At 30.8% G+C, this 17,823-nt stretch overlaps 2 protein-coding genes across 2 annotated transcripts in view; one reads left to right on the top strand and one right to left on the bottom strand.

Moving 5' to 3' along the window:
* Nucleotides 1–7,839: 7,839 nt before the first annotated feature.
* The window catches only part of LOC107445139 (uncharacterized), a gene marked incomplete at its 3' end in the record, with an annotated part of 82,725 nt that continues 72,741 nt past the window's right edge, over nucleotides 7,840–17,823 (top strand). Inside the window, 4 exon segments of the mRNA XM_071180002.1 lie at nucleotides 7,840–8,017; nucleotides 13,892–14,029; nucleotides 16,580–16,752; nucleotides 17,222–17,436. Of these exon segments, the coding sequence (XP_071036103.1) occupies nucleotides 13,969–14,029; nucleotides 16,580–16,752; nucleotides 17,222–17,436 (449 nt within the window).
* Nucleotides 10,357–12,943, bottom strand: LOC139425459 (uncharacterized). The gene is made up of 2 exons (XM_071180368.1): nucleotides 12,922–12,943; nucleotides 10,357–11,162 (listed from the first exon to the last, which is right to left on the bottom strand). The coding sequence occupies exons 1-2, from the start codon at nucleotides 12,941–12,943 to the stop codon at nucleotides 10,357–10,359; spliced, it is 828 nt and encodes a 275-aa protein (XP_071036469.1).

The raw sequence follows: 17,823 nt of genomic DNA, 5'->3' as shown, positions 1-17,823 counted from the left end.
ATTTCTGCTAAAACTTTTAAAGAACGTGCGTTTTCATAACAATTGAAAAATGTTGTTATTATTGATATTTATAAATTATTAAATTAATTTTCTTTACATTCATTAGCAAAAAACTTGTTTATAGATATTTCAGTGATTTTACGAAAATTATTTTTATAGTATATAGAAATATTACAGATTTGTTTTAAGATTTTGCTTATTTCATTAATACTCAGAATTAATTAGTGATTTAAAAATTCTGTTGATCTCAACATGTTCTGAAGGAAAGGAAAATTTCAAAATGTCAATTAACAATATTCTTAAGTCGAGTTGAAAACTGAGTTTAAGAGTCTATGAGATATGTGGTTTTGAGAAAGCCACTTTAGAATTATATCAAAACAATGAGCTGTTTACAAAACAACTTTTTTCGGTTTAAAACCTCTTTATTTAAGCTAGAGCATCATTTGCTCTTTTTAAATTGATTATAGGATTGCGATTGGTTTCAAAATATAACAGATGTTAAATAATTTTATTGTAACTTTCGCTGCAGAGATTTTCTGCTGATTTAAGCTAGAATCTTATTAAGCTAAGTGCAATGGAAACTGCATTAGCTGTAAATGTCATATTGTGTGAGTAGAACTAATGCAGTCTTTTCCATTCGTATGCTTGATTTGAATGAAATCTACCTATCAATTAAATATGAAAGTATGCATATATAAAACAAATTAGCCACATGACCGATATAAGGCTTTCTTAAGGCAGGCCACGCGCTGATGAGACCAGCGGAAAGTTAGAGACATATGAAAGGCAGATACCCATACTTTTGCAATAACATGCGCGTATCACCTGCGCGCATCTTAATGCAAAAGTATACGAATTCGTCGCCGGTATACTTCTTTCTCACCGCTTGTCTCCTCAGTTTGTGGCCTGCCAATAGTAAAACGGCAGAGCGTTAATTCCAAATTTTCGCCAAGTTCAAATGTTTCGCTACACTATTGTTCTCAATCTATTTTTAGTAAAACGGAGGCGCATTCGACAGAAGAAGGCCTCGAAACATTTGATTGGTAAAAACTATAACATTAAAAAAATAGTGCGTGGAGTACCTCCGCGCGGAAGAAGTTAAACTTCACAACCTGCGACGTTAATTGTAGAAGAATCAGCAATCGTAGAAGGATCACTAGTTCAATTCAACGACTCTTTTCCCTGCTCCGCTCGCTTCCGTGCTCTGTAATCACGGTAATATTGTGCATTTTTCCCTTGCGGACCTCTTGAACCAGTGCTTGTGGTTGCCTCATCGTCTTGCCCTGGAAAATGTATTTGTATTAATAATGTATGTGAATGCGTCATAGTGTAATTTCAAAAGAGAAACAATCAATTGATATTCACAAGAGACGTACCTTGACATAANTGCTTACAATGTTCTGGAAGTCGCATAAGAAGTATAACTTCAAAAACCAAAACTATATATGTGATAAAAAAATACCTAATACTAATGGGGCAACTTTCATCTCTTTTAGTTTCCTTTACTTATTTTTGGTGCAACCTTTCTCTGCTTTTTAGGTCCTTTCATAATTTTCATTATTGATGCAATCTTCTTTAGATATTTGGAGCTAGTGAAAGCACCAATATATACTAAAACTGAGAACCACTTTACGTATCCAGCAAATGAATACCAATGTTTGGAGCAACATAGCTCGAAATTTTTTACAGTGCAAATCCAAGACATAATCCCTAGACTCTGAGACGGTAAGATATTTCCTGGTTGAAAACTTCATACGCTTTAAAAATTCAACGAAAACAATGGCAGTCGGCTTGTTCCAAGTGGCATCAAAAATAGGCGAATATTTTTGATACCCTTGAAACATTCGACTTTCGTTTCATTTTACATATTTTTGAAGCATCTGTTTCAAACAGGCAATATATAGTAAACTAGTTTGAATGTTTAAAAATGTTATTCGGAATTTTATTTCAATAATTAAAACTTCTTAAAGTCACGGAACATCAAGAGTACAAGTTTTAAGTTAATGACCATAATGCAGTAATGTCTATGTATAATAATTGATTTTCTGTACCCCCACATAACAATACTCTTAGTTTTAATGTGCGTCATAATGATACTTAGAACATAATTAACATAATGATACCTAATGTGACTTCATAAAGATGCTTAAACAGAAAAACAGTTTCATCGAATTTTCATTAAAGCAAAATACATACTTTTTTATAAATAATTTTCGTGCAGAAGATAGCGCTTATGTCACATTTGGAATGTTTTCCGCAAAAATGATCACCAGAAATGCAATTTCTTTTTATACACAAAATAATTTTAAAATTTATAAACTCAAAAAACATTATTCATACATTAACTTCTATTAAAAAAATTAACTGTCGAATTTTAGCTATGAAAAAGAATTACACAAATGCAATTTTCATGTTTGCTTAAAACATGTTGTCGTGTTTGTTTACTCCTAATCTGAATATCATGTTTTCATTTAAAAACTCGCAACCACTTTTGTTTTATTTAAGTTGCATTTTATGTAAAAAACGCAGTGCATCTCTTAAAATGTTTTTCTTCAAATTATTAAAAAAAAAAAGAATTTCTAGGAAATGAGTAAAACATAAGAAAGTAAAAAAACATATCTTTGCTATAGCAAATATCTCTTAAGATACAATTTGGTAAAGTTTGCATTCAATAATGGCCGATAACTTTCCAAGTGCTAATGCATGTAATAAAAAAATAGTTAGTTTGCTTTTCAAAATAACTTTCATGCTATCAGGGGTTGACATTATTGATGGGAATTTAAAAGTACGAAAATATTTTAGTATATTTTGCAAAATATGCTTCATTTTCTTGCTCATTTTTGCTCATTTCGATCTTATTGCATTGAATGCCATTTTATCAAATTACATTCCTTCATATAGTATAGCTTACATTATCAACACCACATTTATTATCATTATGTGGCTACTTCTAATAAGGAGTGATAGAAAGATATATTCTTTTCTTTCATGCATGCAACTGTTGTATTTGACTTACAGTTCAAAAGGACAATGCAAAATACAATTTGCAAATGCTTCTATACTTTTTATATTCGTATCATTTCAAGCCTATTCTTTAATAAATACGTTCGTGGTTAGAAATGAGATTGGAGATAGGTATCACAAGTATTTTTTAGATACTTTCATCATATCAGAACCAGCAATGAAAGTATACTTATACTTCAGATGGATAGAAATAGCCATGCTGCAATATGTGACAACAGGATTATTTACCGTTCTGTACTGCACCATGTGTTACCATTTTTCAAGGATATTATCAAAATGGAGAAAGAGATTGCATGTTGCATTAATTTCAGATCACTTAGAAGGAATAACTCTACGTACTTTCAAGATATACTCTCTTCTTCTGGACCTTGCCGAAGAGTTTCAAAGATTCTTTTCAATACCTTCTCTTTTGTTCATAATAACCTCATCTATGACAATTTTTACTGGTACAGCTTACGCTTTGGCAAGGAAAAATTTCTTTGCTGACCTTAAATATGTTATACATGAGATGAAGTCGATTATATTTCCAACTATATTCTTGTTTTGCGTGATGGCTGCTGGTTCTCAAATTACAGCTCAAATTTATCATAATAAGTTGTTATGCCGCCGTGCTCTGGAAGCTTTCAATGGAAACCTCCATCGTTTAAAGGGTGGCAATGCTGTTATAAAGCAAATGCGAATAATCACAAATAGATCTGATTTTGTTCTTTCTGCGGGAAATATTGTTCCTTTCAACAGAAGCATGATTTTTGCAATATTTGGAATCATATTGACATACAGTTTTCTTATACTCAATATAAAATGAAAAAAAAATATAAAATTCCCTTTTTTAAATAAAATAAAGTTAAAGTAAAAAAATAAAGTTAAAGTTGCACTAGCGAAAGAACAAATGTTAACTAACTGGAGCTCTGTTCTTCATGCTGTCACATCAGTTGCATTTACACTTTCCGGCTGAAAGTATCCGGAACTCACCAAAAAATGTTCCGTATGATGAGTACAACTAAAGACGGTCCAAGAAAATGGGTACTGTGGGGAATGCTTTTCTTCGTTTAGTCCGAGTCTCTCAGTTCCTATGGTTGGAAAAACGAACTCTGAGATGTATGTAGACATTTCTGACAATGCTGCTCTTCTAACTGTGTAGCAATATTTCATTGAAAGTCAATTTTTGTTCCAGATGGATAACTGTTTCATTCGAGATTCCATTATCTTAGATTCCATTTACCAAGACTTGCACATTCAAAGAAGTTCAGATGCTGAATTGGTCTTTTCTGATGGCCCAATTTAAATTTAATAGAGCGATCATAAATGTCAGTTAGAACACAAATTACGTTGTCAGCTGATTCGACCATTTTTATTGCCAGGACTCTCCTCAACTGTGATGGATGCCTGCAAGTCAATTCCTGTGAACATCTAACAGAAACTGGTGGAAAGTTTCCCTAGGCGCTTGCCGACTGTCATCGATGTAAAAAGGGAATCAACATCATATTGATAATTGATGCATGTCCCGAGAATCTTCTATTCCGTACCACTGGGTTTAAGGATACTTTTGGACAGAGACTGAATATTTTTGTGCAATGACTGTACTCTCTCAAGTTACAATTCAAACGGCAGAAGGTTTGAAATCAAATAAGGACAACAGACCTGAAACTTTTTGATTACATAACATTCTTTAAATAAACTCTTTCTTAATAGTTCAAATTGAAAAAAATCTAAATAATTCAAATAAATTATTATATTACATTTTTTAAGGTTTAGCGGCTTTTGCATTTTGTGGACATTCTTCAATTTCATGTTCGCTTCACTACTAAACTAAACCCAGTGATGCGACAGGCTATAGAGGGCCAAGGCCTACTAAGACCTTCTCAGTTTTCTCGACCTTGGGCTCTGGGGTGTAGGAGCAGATGTTCTGATTGGGTGGTTACCCAAACGTGGAGCCCCCAGTTTTTAGTCCCCAAGCACGCTTGGAACTAATTTTATGAACTTACTGAAAGGATAATACGCTGAGTCAACCTTGCCCTGCCAGAGGATTGAACCCATGACCTATGCCACGAGAGTGCAAATAGCTTCCACTGAGCAACTGGGTGTTGTTCGCTCCACTAACATTGAATAATAAAAACAAAAATGAAGAATGTTCGCAACATTCTCGAATATGCTCCAGACTATAACATCTTCGTGTTATTCTACCAGCGATCACATCTTTCTATGTGAGAAGCTTCACCTGTCACAATAGACTTAAAGCAGCTTACAGAGACCCTTTGAAGACTCAGACACTTCATGCTAGAGATTCTATAAATCGACCCCCTTCAACACAGTTGATTCTTGGCCAGAATTAGACATACGTTATTTTAGTATAGAGAGGTAGTGGTATAAGCGGTATGCAAATGTAAAGTGCTGTAGTAAAGTTTAAGAACACTTCTTATGTCTTAATTTTTTTAATTATATTAGTTTGTAGTTTAATGACTTTCAATAATATATGGATAACATTGGAATCCTTGAAACTTCTTTGATTTGTGTTCTTTAGCAATAAATGTTTTTCTTTGTTTGTTTTTCGACAATTTTTTGTAGGGTTTCATCACCAAGCGTTTTTCATAGTACATTTGTTAACATTTAGAAAGTTGCTTATACTTTTTATAATCATCGTTAAACAGCGGACCCAATTCTGGGCTTACGACTTCCAATGTTCAAATCCGTAGCCTAGTAATTTTGAACACAATCGAGAAGATAAGGGGACTCTCGGATCAAGTATTGGAAGAAATTTGCCTTCGTGGAAGACTTCTTTGATGGAACTAACCCGCATTTGCTTAACATGGAGAGGAAAACTACGAAAATCTCCTACGGTTTGCCTGACGGCAAAGGGACTCTGACCCAATGATCTGTCTACCACTAAGGATAATTTACGTCAGAACTGAAGTCGGTGCGAGTCGGATGCGGAATTGGAATCAATCATCCATTGCCGGGATTCGAATCCGGTTCACCTTATTGGGAGGCCAGTACTCTATCCTTTGAGGCACCAGGACTCTGTAAAAATAGAGGCTGTAATAAATTTTAGTTTGGAAAGTGTTTCAGAGCTGAAATTTTTTGACCTCAGCTAGGTTTTTGGTGCAACATGAAATTAGTTTTTGACATCAAGATAGTAAAAGTGAATGTTTATTTCTATTGAAAGAAATTCTATTGATACCCGGAACCACAAAGTTTTAATAATCATGTCACTGCTTTATTACTTTAAAAATAATACAATTAATTATCTTTCAGTTGGTGAAATGATTACGTTATTTCGGATTAAAATTGTTTCCCATATTGACCTTCTAGTAATGCTTATACTATGGAGGTACTATGATGGGGGTGGTTAGACAAATTTGGTGGCTAGTTGAGGTAGCATCATTGTAGTATAAAGTGCATTATGGCAGTTTCAGATGCATTTTAATTTGAATATGAAGGAAGGATATTTATCTCAGAAGAATAAATAAAATTATTGAAGAAAAAATGATTTATTATGTCAGTCTTTTTATAATGAACATGGTTACATTCAATAAAGATTAATATAATAAAGAAATTATAAAATAAAGAAAGAAAATTCTTTATGGCGATCATGAGAATCATACTTGTACTCTCATCAAGAAAAATCGTTAATTAACGCTCGAAATGGGGTTCTAAGGCCCCAGTTCTTTCGCCAAGAATTCAAAATTAAAAGTCAAGTGAATTGTTCCCAATCGATAGTGAAGAGCTTGGAAATAGATCCATGGTTGGCGATTTATCGAAAGAAATATCATAGCAAAAAATTAAAACACCCCCTTAATTAACATTAAATTTGAAAATAATTTGGCTATGGCTAATCGCTAAAAGACTGTGAGAATTAGTATAACCATGTAACTGAAACATTTTCGTGGTGAGAAATAAAGAAGAAAGAGTTAAAAACAGATTTTGTTTTTGATTTAGTCTGCGCTTCGTTAGGTGTTACATTGATTGTTCGGAACAGAATAAAATATTTATATTATCCATTTACAAAATGTAATAAAAATTAATTAATAGGTTCAATTTAATTAAAATTCGATTAAGAATGATTAAAAATATATTTAAGAGATTGAAGAAATTTTAAAAACCAAGGAAATATGTAATGCCTATTATGGCATCACAGACACTTTTCTCAATGATCGGTTGTCAAAATTTCTTGTTAATTCTAAAACAACACGTCTTAAGAAACTTATAAAGGTTATTTAATTACTTTCTTTTAAATTTTTTTGCATTTATTAACTATTCTAGTTATTTTAATTTATTTTATTTTAGTTATTAGTAGTTTTCTCAAATAGTTACAGCAAATAAAGTTTCAATCGAAATAAATTATGGACAATTTATTCAAAATAAACTAAAAAGCTTAAAATTGACACAATTTTTTTTATGCATCAAAATTTAGAAACATATTTTTGTTTGTAAATTTTGAAAGTATTTAAAAATTATTCATACAAGATTTTAGAGTAATGTTTGTATACTTTTCGCATAGTACAACAGCACAAAAAAGTGCAAACCACTGCACCCACGGTGAACAATATTTATAGACTTTTTGCATGGTAGAATAGTACAAAAAAGAAATTCAAAACCATACAGACAGTTTTAAAAAAAGTTTCAAAAATGTGTCCCATTCACCATTAAGGAAAACGAGTTTCATCATTATTGGTTGTTTAAAAACCTGAAAAAATGAAAAACAATCTAATGACATGTAATAGTCTAATCGCATATATTTTATAATTTTTTCTTTCTATGCATTTGTTATAAATATCTGCGTAAGACAGAATTTTTCTGCAGGAAATAGATATCGGAGTCCAGAAACAGGAAGTGAAGACGATGCTGCATAAGAACGCAAGTGTCTTGGAGAAAATATGTTAAATTTTAGACGTTTAAAACAATTAGGGAAATTCTAATACAATATTTGGCACTCTATTCCTTTTATTTCTTTTGTTTTAAAATTTCATTTTCGGGGATAATTTTATTAAAAATGGTAAGTGCAATTATTTTTTCATCAAATAAACTGTTAAAAAAATTATGCCATTGCACATGTTAGTAATTTTGGATCATGTTAAAGTATGATATGTGTCGAAATTGCTGCAACCCTTATGTTGCAAGATTGAACAATATTATATAGATTCAACGTAGCATCATATTTTACTTCTGAAATTTGATTACATAATAACTGAAATTCAATTTGAACGTTATAGTTTAATTTAACACTTTTATTAAGGTTTTAGAAAATTTGAACCGTTATTATGGTTTAATATATTCATAATATGATCAACGTTGAACAAGTATTTTTTGCGAATGTAGATTTAATTTCCATAATGGTTGGTATTTTAAATATAAATAATATTTATTCAAAGTAAAATATTATACTTGTCAATAAACTTGAGTTATATTATACCTTTCAATTTATGCGAAGCTTTTAAAGTACTTGCCTTTTTTATAACAATTGAAAAAATGTTGTAATTATTATTATTATTTATAAATTATTAAATTAATTTTCTCTAATTTCAATAGCAAAAAACTTGTTGATAGATATTTCAGTGATTTTTTGAAAATTATTTTTATAGTATATAGAAATATTAGAGATTTGTTTTAAGATTTTGCTTATTTCATTAATATTCAGAATAAATTAGTGATTTAAAAATTCTGTTGATCTTAACATGATCTGAAAGAAAATTTCAAATGTCATTTAACAATATTCGTAAGTCGAGTTGAAAACTGAGTTTATAAGTGGTTTTGAGAAAGCCACTTTAGAATTATATCTGTTATAACACGAGATTCTATTGCTTCTAATTACTTCATTTTACAATACAACTCTCAGAGTAATAGGACTATTTACAATATATTATTTACATTGTTTGTTGGATGCATAAACTTACATCATAAAGATGAAAATCGTATCGAATTCTCTTAAACGCAACGTATCGTAAGTTCTTTAATTTAATATTATAAACATAAATAGGACATAAAATATAATTGCCAGATTCACAAACTCTAATACAAAATTAACTAGAAGAAAANGGCCCGCCTACACATTCTAAATTTAATATATGGCCCTCTGCAAAATTGAGTTTGACACCTCTGCTCTAAAGCAATACAAAAACCTAATGCTGTAACATTTCAAGAAATTAAAAGTTACGAATAATTCACAAGTTCTTTTGTTTCACGAGCACTATTCGACGTCTACATCGAATTGTTCTTGCTTCCTCTAATTGGATCTTATTTTTTCTTCCCATGGGATCTGCAATGCCTAAAACGTCTAAATCCCATACTTTTGGCAACTCCATATTTTGCAAACTTAATGCGACTAAGTTAACCTTTTTCTTTTTTCTTCCTAGACCTAAGATCTTAACACTTTTATTTTTCCAGTCTGAATTCTTCCAAGTACATCAGCTCCTATAAGAAATCTAATAGGGGGAGTGTCTTTTCCAACATCTGTTATTTTTATTCCTCGCGAAGCTAGATCAGCAAGTAAACTTCTATCCTGTATCCTTGGCAGCTCTGAGCAAATCTTTGCTTGGTCAAGAAGAGATATTGAAGTTGTATATTTGTGATTTAAACTTTTAACAGTTACTATATATCTCTTATGCTCTGAAGCAGGAGAAGTTCCTCCGCCAAACAGTCCTTGAGAAAATACTTCGCTTCCAGAGGGAGAAAGTTTCAGTTCTTCAGCCAAGGATATAGGAACGATATAGGAACGCTGTGATCCATCATCCATTAGAGCACGAACACAGATTTCCTTGTTTCTGTTTCGTAGTCTGATCGTAATTGTTTTGAGATATATTTCACGTTCGGATGGACGATTCGTAAACAATATTTTTGTTGATTTCTATTCATCACCTGCTATTTTATCCTTAGATGAAGAATTAATTCCTTTACTTAGATCTGGACAAAGTATTGTGTAATGCCTCCGTTTACAAACTAAGCATCTTACATTACTGTGACATCCTTTTGCCATGTGAGCAGACTTGAGGCAGACAAAACAGCATCTCTTTTGTATAACTCGGGATTTTCTGTCCTCAAAACTCATTTCTGCTATTTTCTGACAGTCTTGACTTGGATGTGAACAGTCACAGAAAATAAAATTGTTTTTTCCTACTGATATGTTGGCGATTAGTGTAGTAGCAATAGGTTCATCTGTTCGGATCGATTTGTGGTAAACTTTTCTTTTCTCGCCACTTCCCTTATCTCTACCAAACCCTTCACGAGCTAAACTGATTATTTCTTCAGATTCGACCTCATGTCTCAAAAAAAAATTAGTTTTTCGAGGGATCTCTGACTGGTAACGTCATCAGTATTTTCAGAAATTCTACTCCGTTCTCAGGCTCGCATAACATTTTCAGGTAAGCATGACTCCACAAGAGGCTCTAGAAAATCAGCAAATTTCTCTTTCGTACGTCCCAAACTTTCCAAAGCTCTTAATTTTGTTTCCAGCATATCGTAGAGGGTTGCTAAATCAGGAGAATTCTTTCCGGCAGTTGCATTTTTCATAACAAGAGAAAGGAGATCTCGAACGTATATTTGTACTAAAAGATCTTCTCTGCCAAACCTTAATTTCAATTGTTTAATGGCTTTCGGATAATTCTCTGTTGTTATAGGGAAACTGGAAACTAATCTTGCTGCCCTGGATTCGGGTACTATAGATTGGTATAAATATTGGAACTTGTCGATGGCAGATAAATCTTCGGATTCATGAATTTTTGAAAATATACTCCAGAATGTGAGACATTCTTTAGGGTCACCAGAGAATGTCTTCAATTCAAATTTCGGTAGTTTTAATTTCACGGCATTATCCTTTAAAGAACTTTTGGCGATGGAACCGGAGTCCTTATTTATAAAAGTTGCGAATTTTGCGTCTAGTTTAAGATAATTATCTCTGTAATTTTCCGCTGCTTCAAAATCCGTTTCGTATTCAGCAACGGTCTCAGGTTTTTCTAAAAGTACTGAGGATATTTCATTTTGAATTTCATTCAAACGAGAAAATTTATCTTGCAATTGTGACCTTAGTGCGGGCAACTGATTAATATCCTTGGCAACAGTTTCCGGTGTTGCCAAATATTGCGCCAACTTATTCGACGCGGTCGTAAAAGTTGTTCTTAATGACTTTCTTTTCACTTTTTTTTTGACTAAATATTATTTACATATTCTTAATGTAAATAATATTTAGTCAGTTTAACTAAATTCACTTAATAAGCCCTCTACTTATTCTAAATCTCGAGTTATTTTTCGTTCTTAAACTTAATTCAGATCAAATGTATAATTTCTACATAAAAGGAGACTTCGTAAAAAAAGATATAACAGAAGCAGCCAAAATTCAAAATTACTCGTACCTGTTTTATCCTTAACAAAGTAATATCTTGTTCGTAATTTTGCCGTCTTCTATTTCACATCGGAATGCAGAGTACAATGTCTATGTCACGGACGCCACTTTGTTATGACTCGAGATTCTTTTGCTTCTAATTACTTTATTTTACAATACAACACTCAGAATAATAGGACTATTTACAATATATTATTTACATTGTTTGTTGGGTGCATAAACTTACATCATAAAGATGAAAATCGTATCGGATTCTCTTAAACGCAACGTATTGTAAGTTCTTTAACTTAACATTATAAACATAAATAGAACATAAAATATAATTGCCAGATTCACAAACTCTAATACAAAATTAACTAGATGAAAACATGACGGAAATGTTAAACTTGAAGTGAGTGGCAACAATATCAAAACAATGAGCTGTTTACGAAACATCTTTTTTCTGTTTAAAATCTCTTCATTTAAGATAGAGCATCATTTATTTTTTTAAAATTGATTTTAGGATTACGATTGGTTTCAAAATATAACAGCTGTTAAATAATACTATTGTAACTTTCGCTGCAGAGATTTTCTGCTGATTTAAGCTGGAATTTTATTAAGCTAAGTGCAATGGAAGCTGCATTAGCTGTAAATGTCATTGTGTGCGTAAAATTAGTCTTTTCCTTTCTTATGCTTGATTTGAATGAAATCTACCTATTAGTTAAAAATGAAAGTATGCATATCTAAAACAAAATGGCCACGTGACCGATATTATAAGACATATGAAAGGCAGATACTCATACTTTTGCAATAGTATGCGCATATCACCTCTGCGCATCCTAACACAAAAGTATAGGAATTCGTCTCCTGTATGCTTCTTTCTTAGCGCTTGTCTCGTCAGTGTGTGGTCTGCCATGGTAAAACGGCAGACGCGCCAACTCCAAATCTTTTCAAAGTTTGTTCTAAAGTTCAACTGTTTCGTTACGCTATTGTTTTCAATCTAAGTTTAGTAAAACGGAGGCGCATTTGACAGAAAATGGTCTCGAAACATTTGATTGATAAAAACTATTACATTAAAAACAAAAATATTATGATTAATATATGTGATAAAAAATAAAATAATTTTCCGTGTTTAGGAATTGGGAACAGTTTTTTGAAATTCAAGTATATAAAAAATACACAAATGAAAATCAAGTAAATAAGAAATACGCTTATTGTTCTTGTTTATTTCATAAATATAAGAAATTAAAAAATTCTCCCATTTTCTTAAAGTGCCTTCAAATTGCGATAAATTGTGTAGGGTGTTCTATAATGACTACCCTTAACATATATTTTTGGAATTCTTTTCAAAACGGAAGTAGAAATAGTATGCTCACAAAGCGTCACAAATTGCTATTTAAGTCAAAAGCGCTTTCGAAATCCATCATTAGTGAAGAAGGCATCAAAATCAGTTTGATTGCCTGATGAAACTATTCTAAAAGTAGTCAATCAAGCAAGTTTTGACGTTTCACGTTTTAAGGGATTTTTCAGATTTTAAAAACTTTTTGCCCCTTCTCTGCTTAAATACATGATTTTCAACTCCTTACTTGCACACTTTCTTGAATTCATTTTGAAAGGAAATCTAACAATAAGTAATAAAGGTGGTCAATACGGAATACCCAATGAATTGAAATTTTATAATAAAACTTAGCTGCTCTGCTTAGGTATAATAAAACGTTTTTGTTCCTTCCTTGCTTAAATGTATCATTTACAACTCCTAATATGCATATTTTCTTAAATTCATTCTGAAAATGATTCTAATAATAAGTGATATGGTCATTATGGAATACCTTGTTCTGCTTAAGTGTAATAAAACGTTTTTGTCCTTGCTTAAAGACATCATTTGCAATTCTTAATATGCACAATTTCTTAAATTCATTTTGAAAAAGATTCTAATAATAAGTATTATAGGCGATCATTATGGAATACCCAATAAATTAAAATTTTAAGAGTAAGACTTAGCTGTCATCTTTGGTTTATATATAACGTTTTTGTTCCTTACTTTCTTAAATATATCCTTTGCAACCAATAAAACATGCACACCTTATTAAATTCATTTTGAAAAGGATTCTAACAATACGTATTAAAGGTGGTCAATACGGAATACCCAGTGAATTGAAATTTTATGAGTAAGGCTTAGCTACTCTGTTTAGGTTAAACGAAATATGTTTTTGTTCCTTCTTTGCTTAGATATATTTCATTTGCAACTCCTAATGTGCGCACTTTCTCAAGTTCATTTTGAAAAGAATTCTAATAATAAGTCTTAAAGGTGGTCTTACGGAATAAATTGAAATTTTATGAATATGGCTCAGAAGCTCTGCGTAAGTGTAATAAAACGAATTTGGAGACGAGTTCTTGATCTCATCTGTAATTTTATGTTAATATTTTTTACAGATTAGAATTTATTTCCGGTATTTTCCTTGTGTACATTATTTTATTAAATTTTCGCAGTTATTACCTATATGACTTTTTATTTCTAATTTTAAATGTAATTATACATATTTAATTTTGTTTTAGAGGAAAGAATTCATTTGGAACTCTATAAAATAATATCTCACTAATTTGATATAAATTAGTGACCTCCCTTACTTGAAATGAGAACGGTAAAGTGGTTTTTGAACTCATTGTTGGCGATCTGCTTAATCTGCAAAACTGGTAAATAGATTTTCTAATTTAAAACTGTATTAAGTAAGTGTTATGTGAATTACTTTTGTTTATAAGTTGCTTTTTAGTTCCTTATTTTAGTTTCTTTGTTCTCAAGGCATAAAACTTCGTTAAATTATTTGCTTTACTCTAAATCATGAATTTCGTATAATGTATATTCCACAAAAAGCGAATTTCTGCATGGGTTTTAAACTAATAATTTTTATATGTATTTATACGATTAAGTAAGCTTTATTATTTTTTTAAATCAGAAGCGTAGTTTTAATTTTTATTCTAATTTATGTTGAGAAATAATTCCTGATCATTTCAAAGCCTTTTTCAAACCATCCTTAAAAATTAAATTTTTACACTAATGGGTTAAGAATTGGGAGTTAAGGAATTTATGATTGATGAAGAATTAAAAATTTTAATGATTTATTTTCATAGCGAATTTATTTAAACAATCTTAAGTTCTTTTTACTGAACTGCGGGAAAAGGTTGAAATGTAGAACACCCGGTTCCGATTGTATTTTAAAATCAAAAAAATTAAAAATAAAATACATAAAATATAAAAATATTTTCATTATTTTATTATTTTTATGTATATTTCATAAATTCTTAAATCTATCACTTTATAAATTCCTAATCTTGTCATTTTTTTTATATTAATAAGTGTATTATTTCTTATTTTAAACTGAGATTTTGTCTTATACATTTTGAGAAGCCTTTAATCATATTTCGTATATTAAAATATAATGAAGGGAAAAATTACGAATTCAACTTTTGAATGAAAATTTTTACTTTAGTTGTAAGGAAACGAAAAAAGTTGCAGAAGTATAAAAATTACGCAACATGTTAAATAAATATCAAAGTTTAAATTAATGAGGGATTATTTGGAACTTGATTGCTCCAAACAATGACAGGTTTTGGGAAATATAATGAAAAACAAAATTTCTTTAAATATACAGGAAAGCTTTTGTTTTTATTTGTTTATTTTGTGCAAGGCTAGGAATTCCATAAGGGTACTGAGATTTTTGAACACATCGTGCTGCCATCTAAGGGAAGTTTTGGAAACTACACACCTGGGAACAAATGTATATAAAAATGTCTACTTTTGAAAAAAAAAATTGTTGATTATCGCTTTATTGCCCTAAGACTATTAATTATGTTCACTAAACTTTTTTTTGAAGGCAAAGTTAATTAATTATTATATAATTGAACAAAATTTAAATTTTTCTTCAAGCTATGGATAAATTCTATTTTCTAGTTGACCTCCAAATAAATAGCTATGGAATTAAAGCCTACTTTATCAATCGTACACTTGATACTCGAAACCCTTTTATTACAATTTTAAATCAAATAATAATAAAAAATAATTAATATCACATCTAAGAGGAAAAGTTAGTTTCTCTAAAATGTTTTGTAGTGTGAGAGAGAGGAGGATTTTGTGTTGACCTTCGGTTGGGAACGAGCCCGGGCTTTTTTGAGTAAGTATCCTTATGCTCTGACTCAGAGGTTCCCAATTTTTTTCGGTAATGCAACCCTTAATGATCAACTTGATTTTGGCGGAACCCTGAGATTTAATGAAGTAATTTCCGTAGCAATCGTGAATATATTGACCAGAAAACGACTATGAATTATTTTGAAAATATTTAAGGAATGTATGAAGTATGGAAGTTTTCATTGTATCGTTTTATCGCTTTCCTTAAAAATAAATTTACCCAGTCTTAAAATTGGATTTTATGTCAGAAAGTTGAATTCGCAAGTAAGGAGGGACATCTATTCTAGTTCATAATTTGATTTTAGTGTATGCATAAACTGAAAATGAATATAATAATGTAATATTGTCTTTTTTGAGGGGGAAAAAAAACGGAAAAGAAAAGGAAAGCATGCTTTTTCTTACGTATTTTTATTTCATGTAAAATGCTGATGTAATTTATCATAAGTGTAAATCCTTTTAATCGTTTATTCAATGTATTGTTAATAGAAAATAACTTTTCGTAAAAAAAAAAATTATTTCCTTTTGTTCACTAGCATTTCAATTAAATAAAATTATAAAAATGACGGAAATATAAAATAAATAATGGATAATTAATTAGATATAAATTTAATGACAGGATTCAAAAAACGTAACTGATTAAAAATGTTCTAACTCTCGTAACCCTGTGACCTTTCTACGGAATCCTATGGTTCCGTGGAACACCATTTAGGAAACACTGCTCTAACCCCCTTGGGAGGATATATTTTCTCTCGACTAGGGTGAGTTAGGAAGCTTTACATATTAACCGGCGAAACATTTTTGGCAATTTTTAGATTTTTTCCTTAAAATTAAATTTACACCAAATTAATTAAAAATAAGACTTCATCATTTATTTTTGGGGAATGATATTGATTTATTTGTTAGAAATATCTCACTTCTTCTTTTGAGAATGAACTGCATTTCCTTTATGATTTTCTCGTTTGAGTGACTTTTTATCAACATAAATTTTTATCTGCATAAATTTTTTTGTATTTCACTAAATATATCGCCTAATTTTATTTGTTTGTTCATTTTTAATTTAGTGAGCCCATTATACTCTCAAAAGAAGCTTGTAAAAGAAAGAAATTGCAGTGGTATACGGAGAATGAAAAATGCTACATCTGATGGAACGTATTTAGTAGACGTAGACGGAGAAGGTCCTTTACATCCTATATGGGTAGATTGCCACATGGGTGATGGAGTTGATCCATATCAGGTACATGCACTTTATGCAAAATTTATTTAGAATGATACAGTTGTGTTTTAGACTTCAATTAAATCTTTATAATGTATTACTCGCATCAAGAAATTTTCATATGCTATTTTAAAATATTTTCGTTCTTAAATAACCACAATAAAAAAAAGCGAAAAATCGCCATGCAATTAAAAAAAAAAGCTCGAATTTTAATTTTTGCATTATTTTTTACTGTTCAAGCACAATATTATCCAAATTGTTTGCAACTCAGCACGGTTTCTCATCAAAAATATAGCTGATTCTCTTTCAAATATAGTTAAAAGTACCGATATTATAGATCAGTTTTAAGTCGGAATTTTTAAGAGATACGGTACCTTAAAGGTATGGTTAGTTGACTGATAGTAAATAGACTTTTAATAGTTTATGATTCAGAATAGGGTTAAGATAGGATCAAAAGCAGTATTAACCTATGTTTGAAACTTATTTTTAGATAGTGACAATTGTTCATCATAACGCTGAAAAAGATATGGATGTCCGAGGTTACGAAGAGGCTGGGAAATATGCTCTTAATATATCTTATATGGGAGCTTCTGAGGCTCACGTGATGAGTCTAATAGATTCATCGTATTCTTGTCAGCAGTACATTAAATGGGCTTGCAAAGGATCTATGTTTGGATTTTGGTATCCTCCTGATCTTACAAGTTGGTGAGTGTATTCAAATCCATCTTTCAATCAAAACATTGGTAATTTTGCAGAAACAATTTAAGCATCAGAAAAATAAGGATATTTTTGAGAACGTCCATATATTAAGCATGACCACTGTGGATAAGGCACTGAACAGAAATCGTGATGGAAAATAGTTTTATTTTATGCGATCTAAATTTTGCTAATTGGGTATAATATAGCCTACGTCACAGGTTGTGTTGTTCCTACTAAATTTAACCCATGAACGGCATTTTCTGCGAGCCTAACTTCAAGCCACAAATAAACAAACGAAGTGTTCGATCGTTTAAATAGCTGCTCGCCAGATTTTATTGCATTATAAAGAAAAGTTATTGAAACTAAATACAACTAAATAAACAACAACAACTA

The sequence above is a fragment of the Parasteatoda tepidariorum genome, chromosome 4 (assembly GCF_043381705.1).
Source record: "Parasteatoda tepidariorum isolate YZ-2023 chromosome 4, CAS_Ptep_4.0, whole genome shotgun sequence".
NCBI lineage: Eukaryota > Metazoa > Arthropoda > Arachnida > Araneae > Theridiidae > Parasteatoda > Parasteatoda tepidariorum.
The sequence above is the reverse complement of the archived record's forward strand: the minus strand, read 5'-3'. Positions and strand labels throughout refer to the sequence as shown.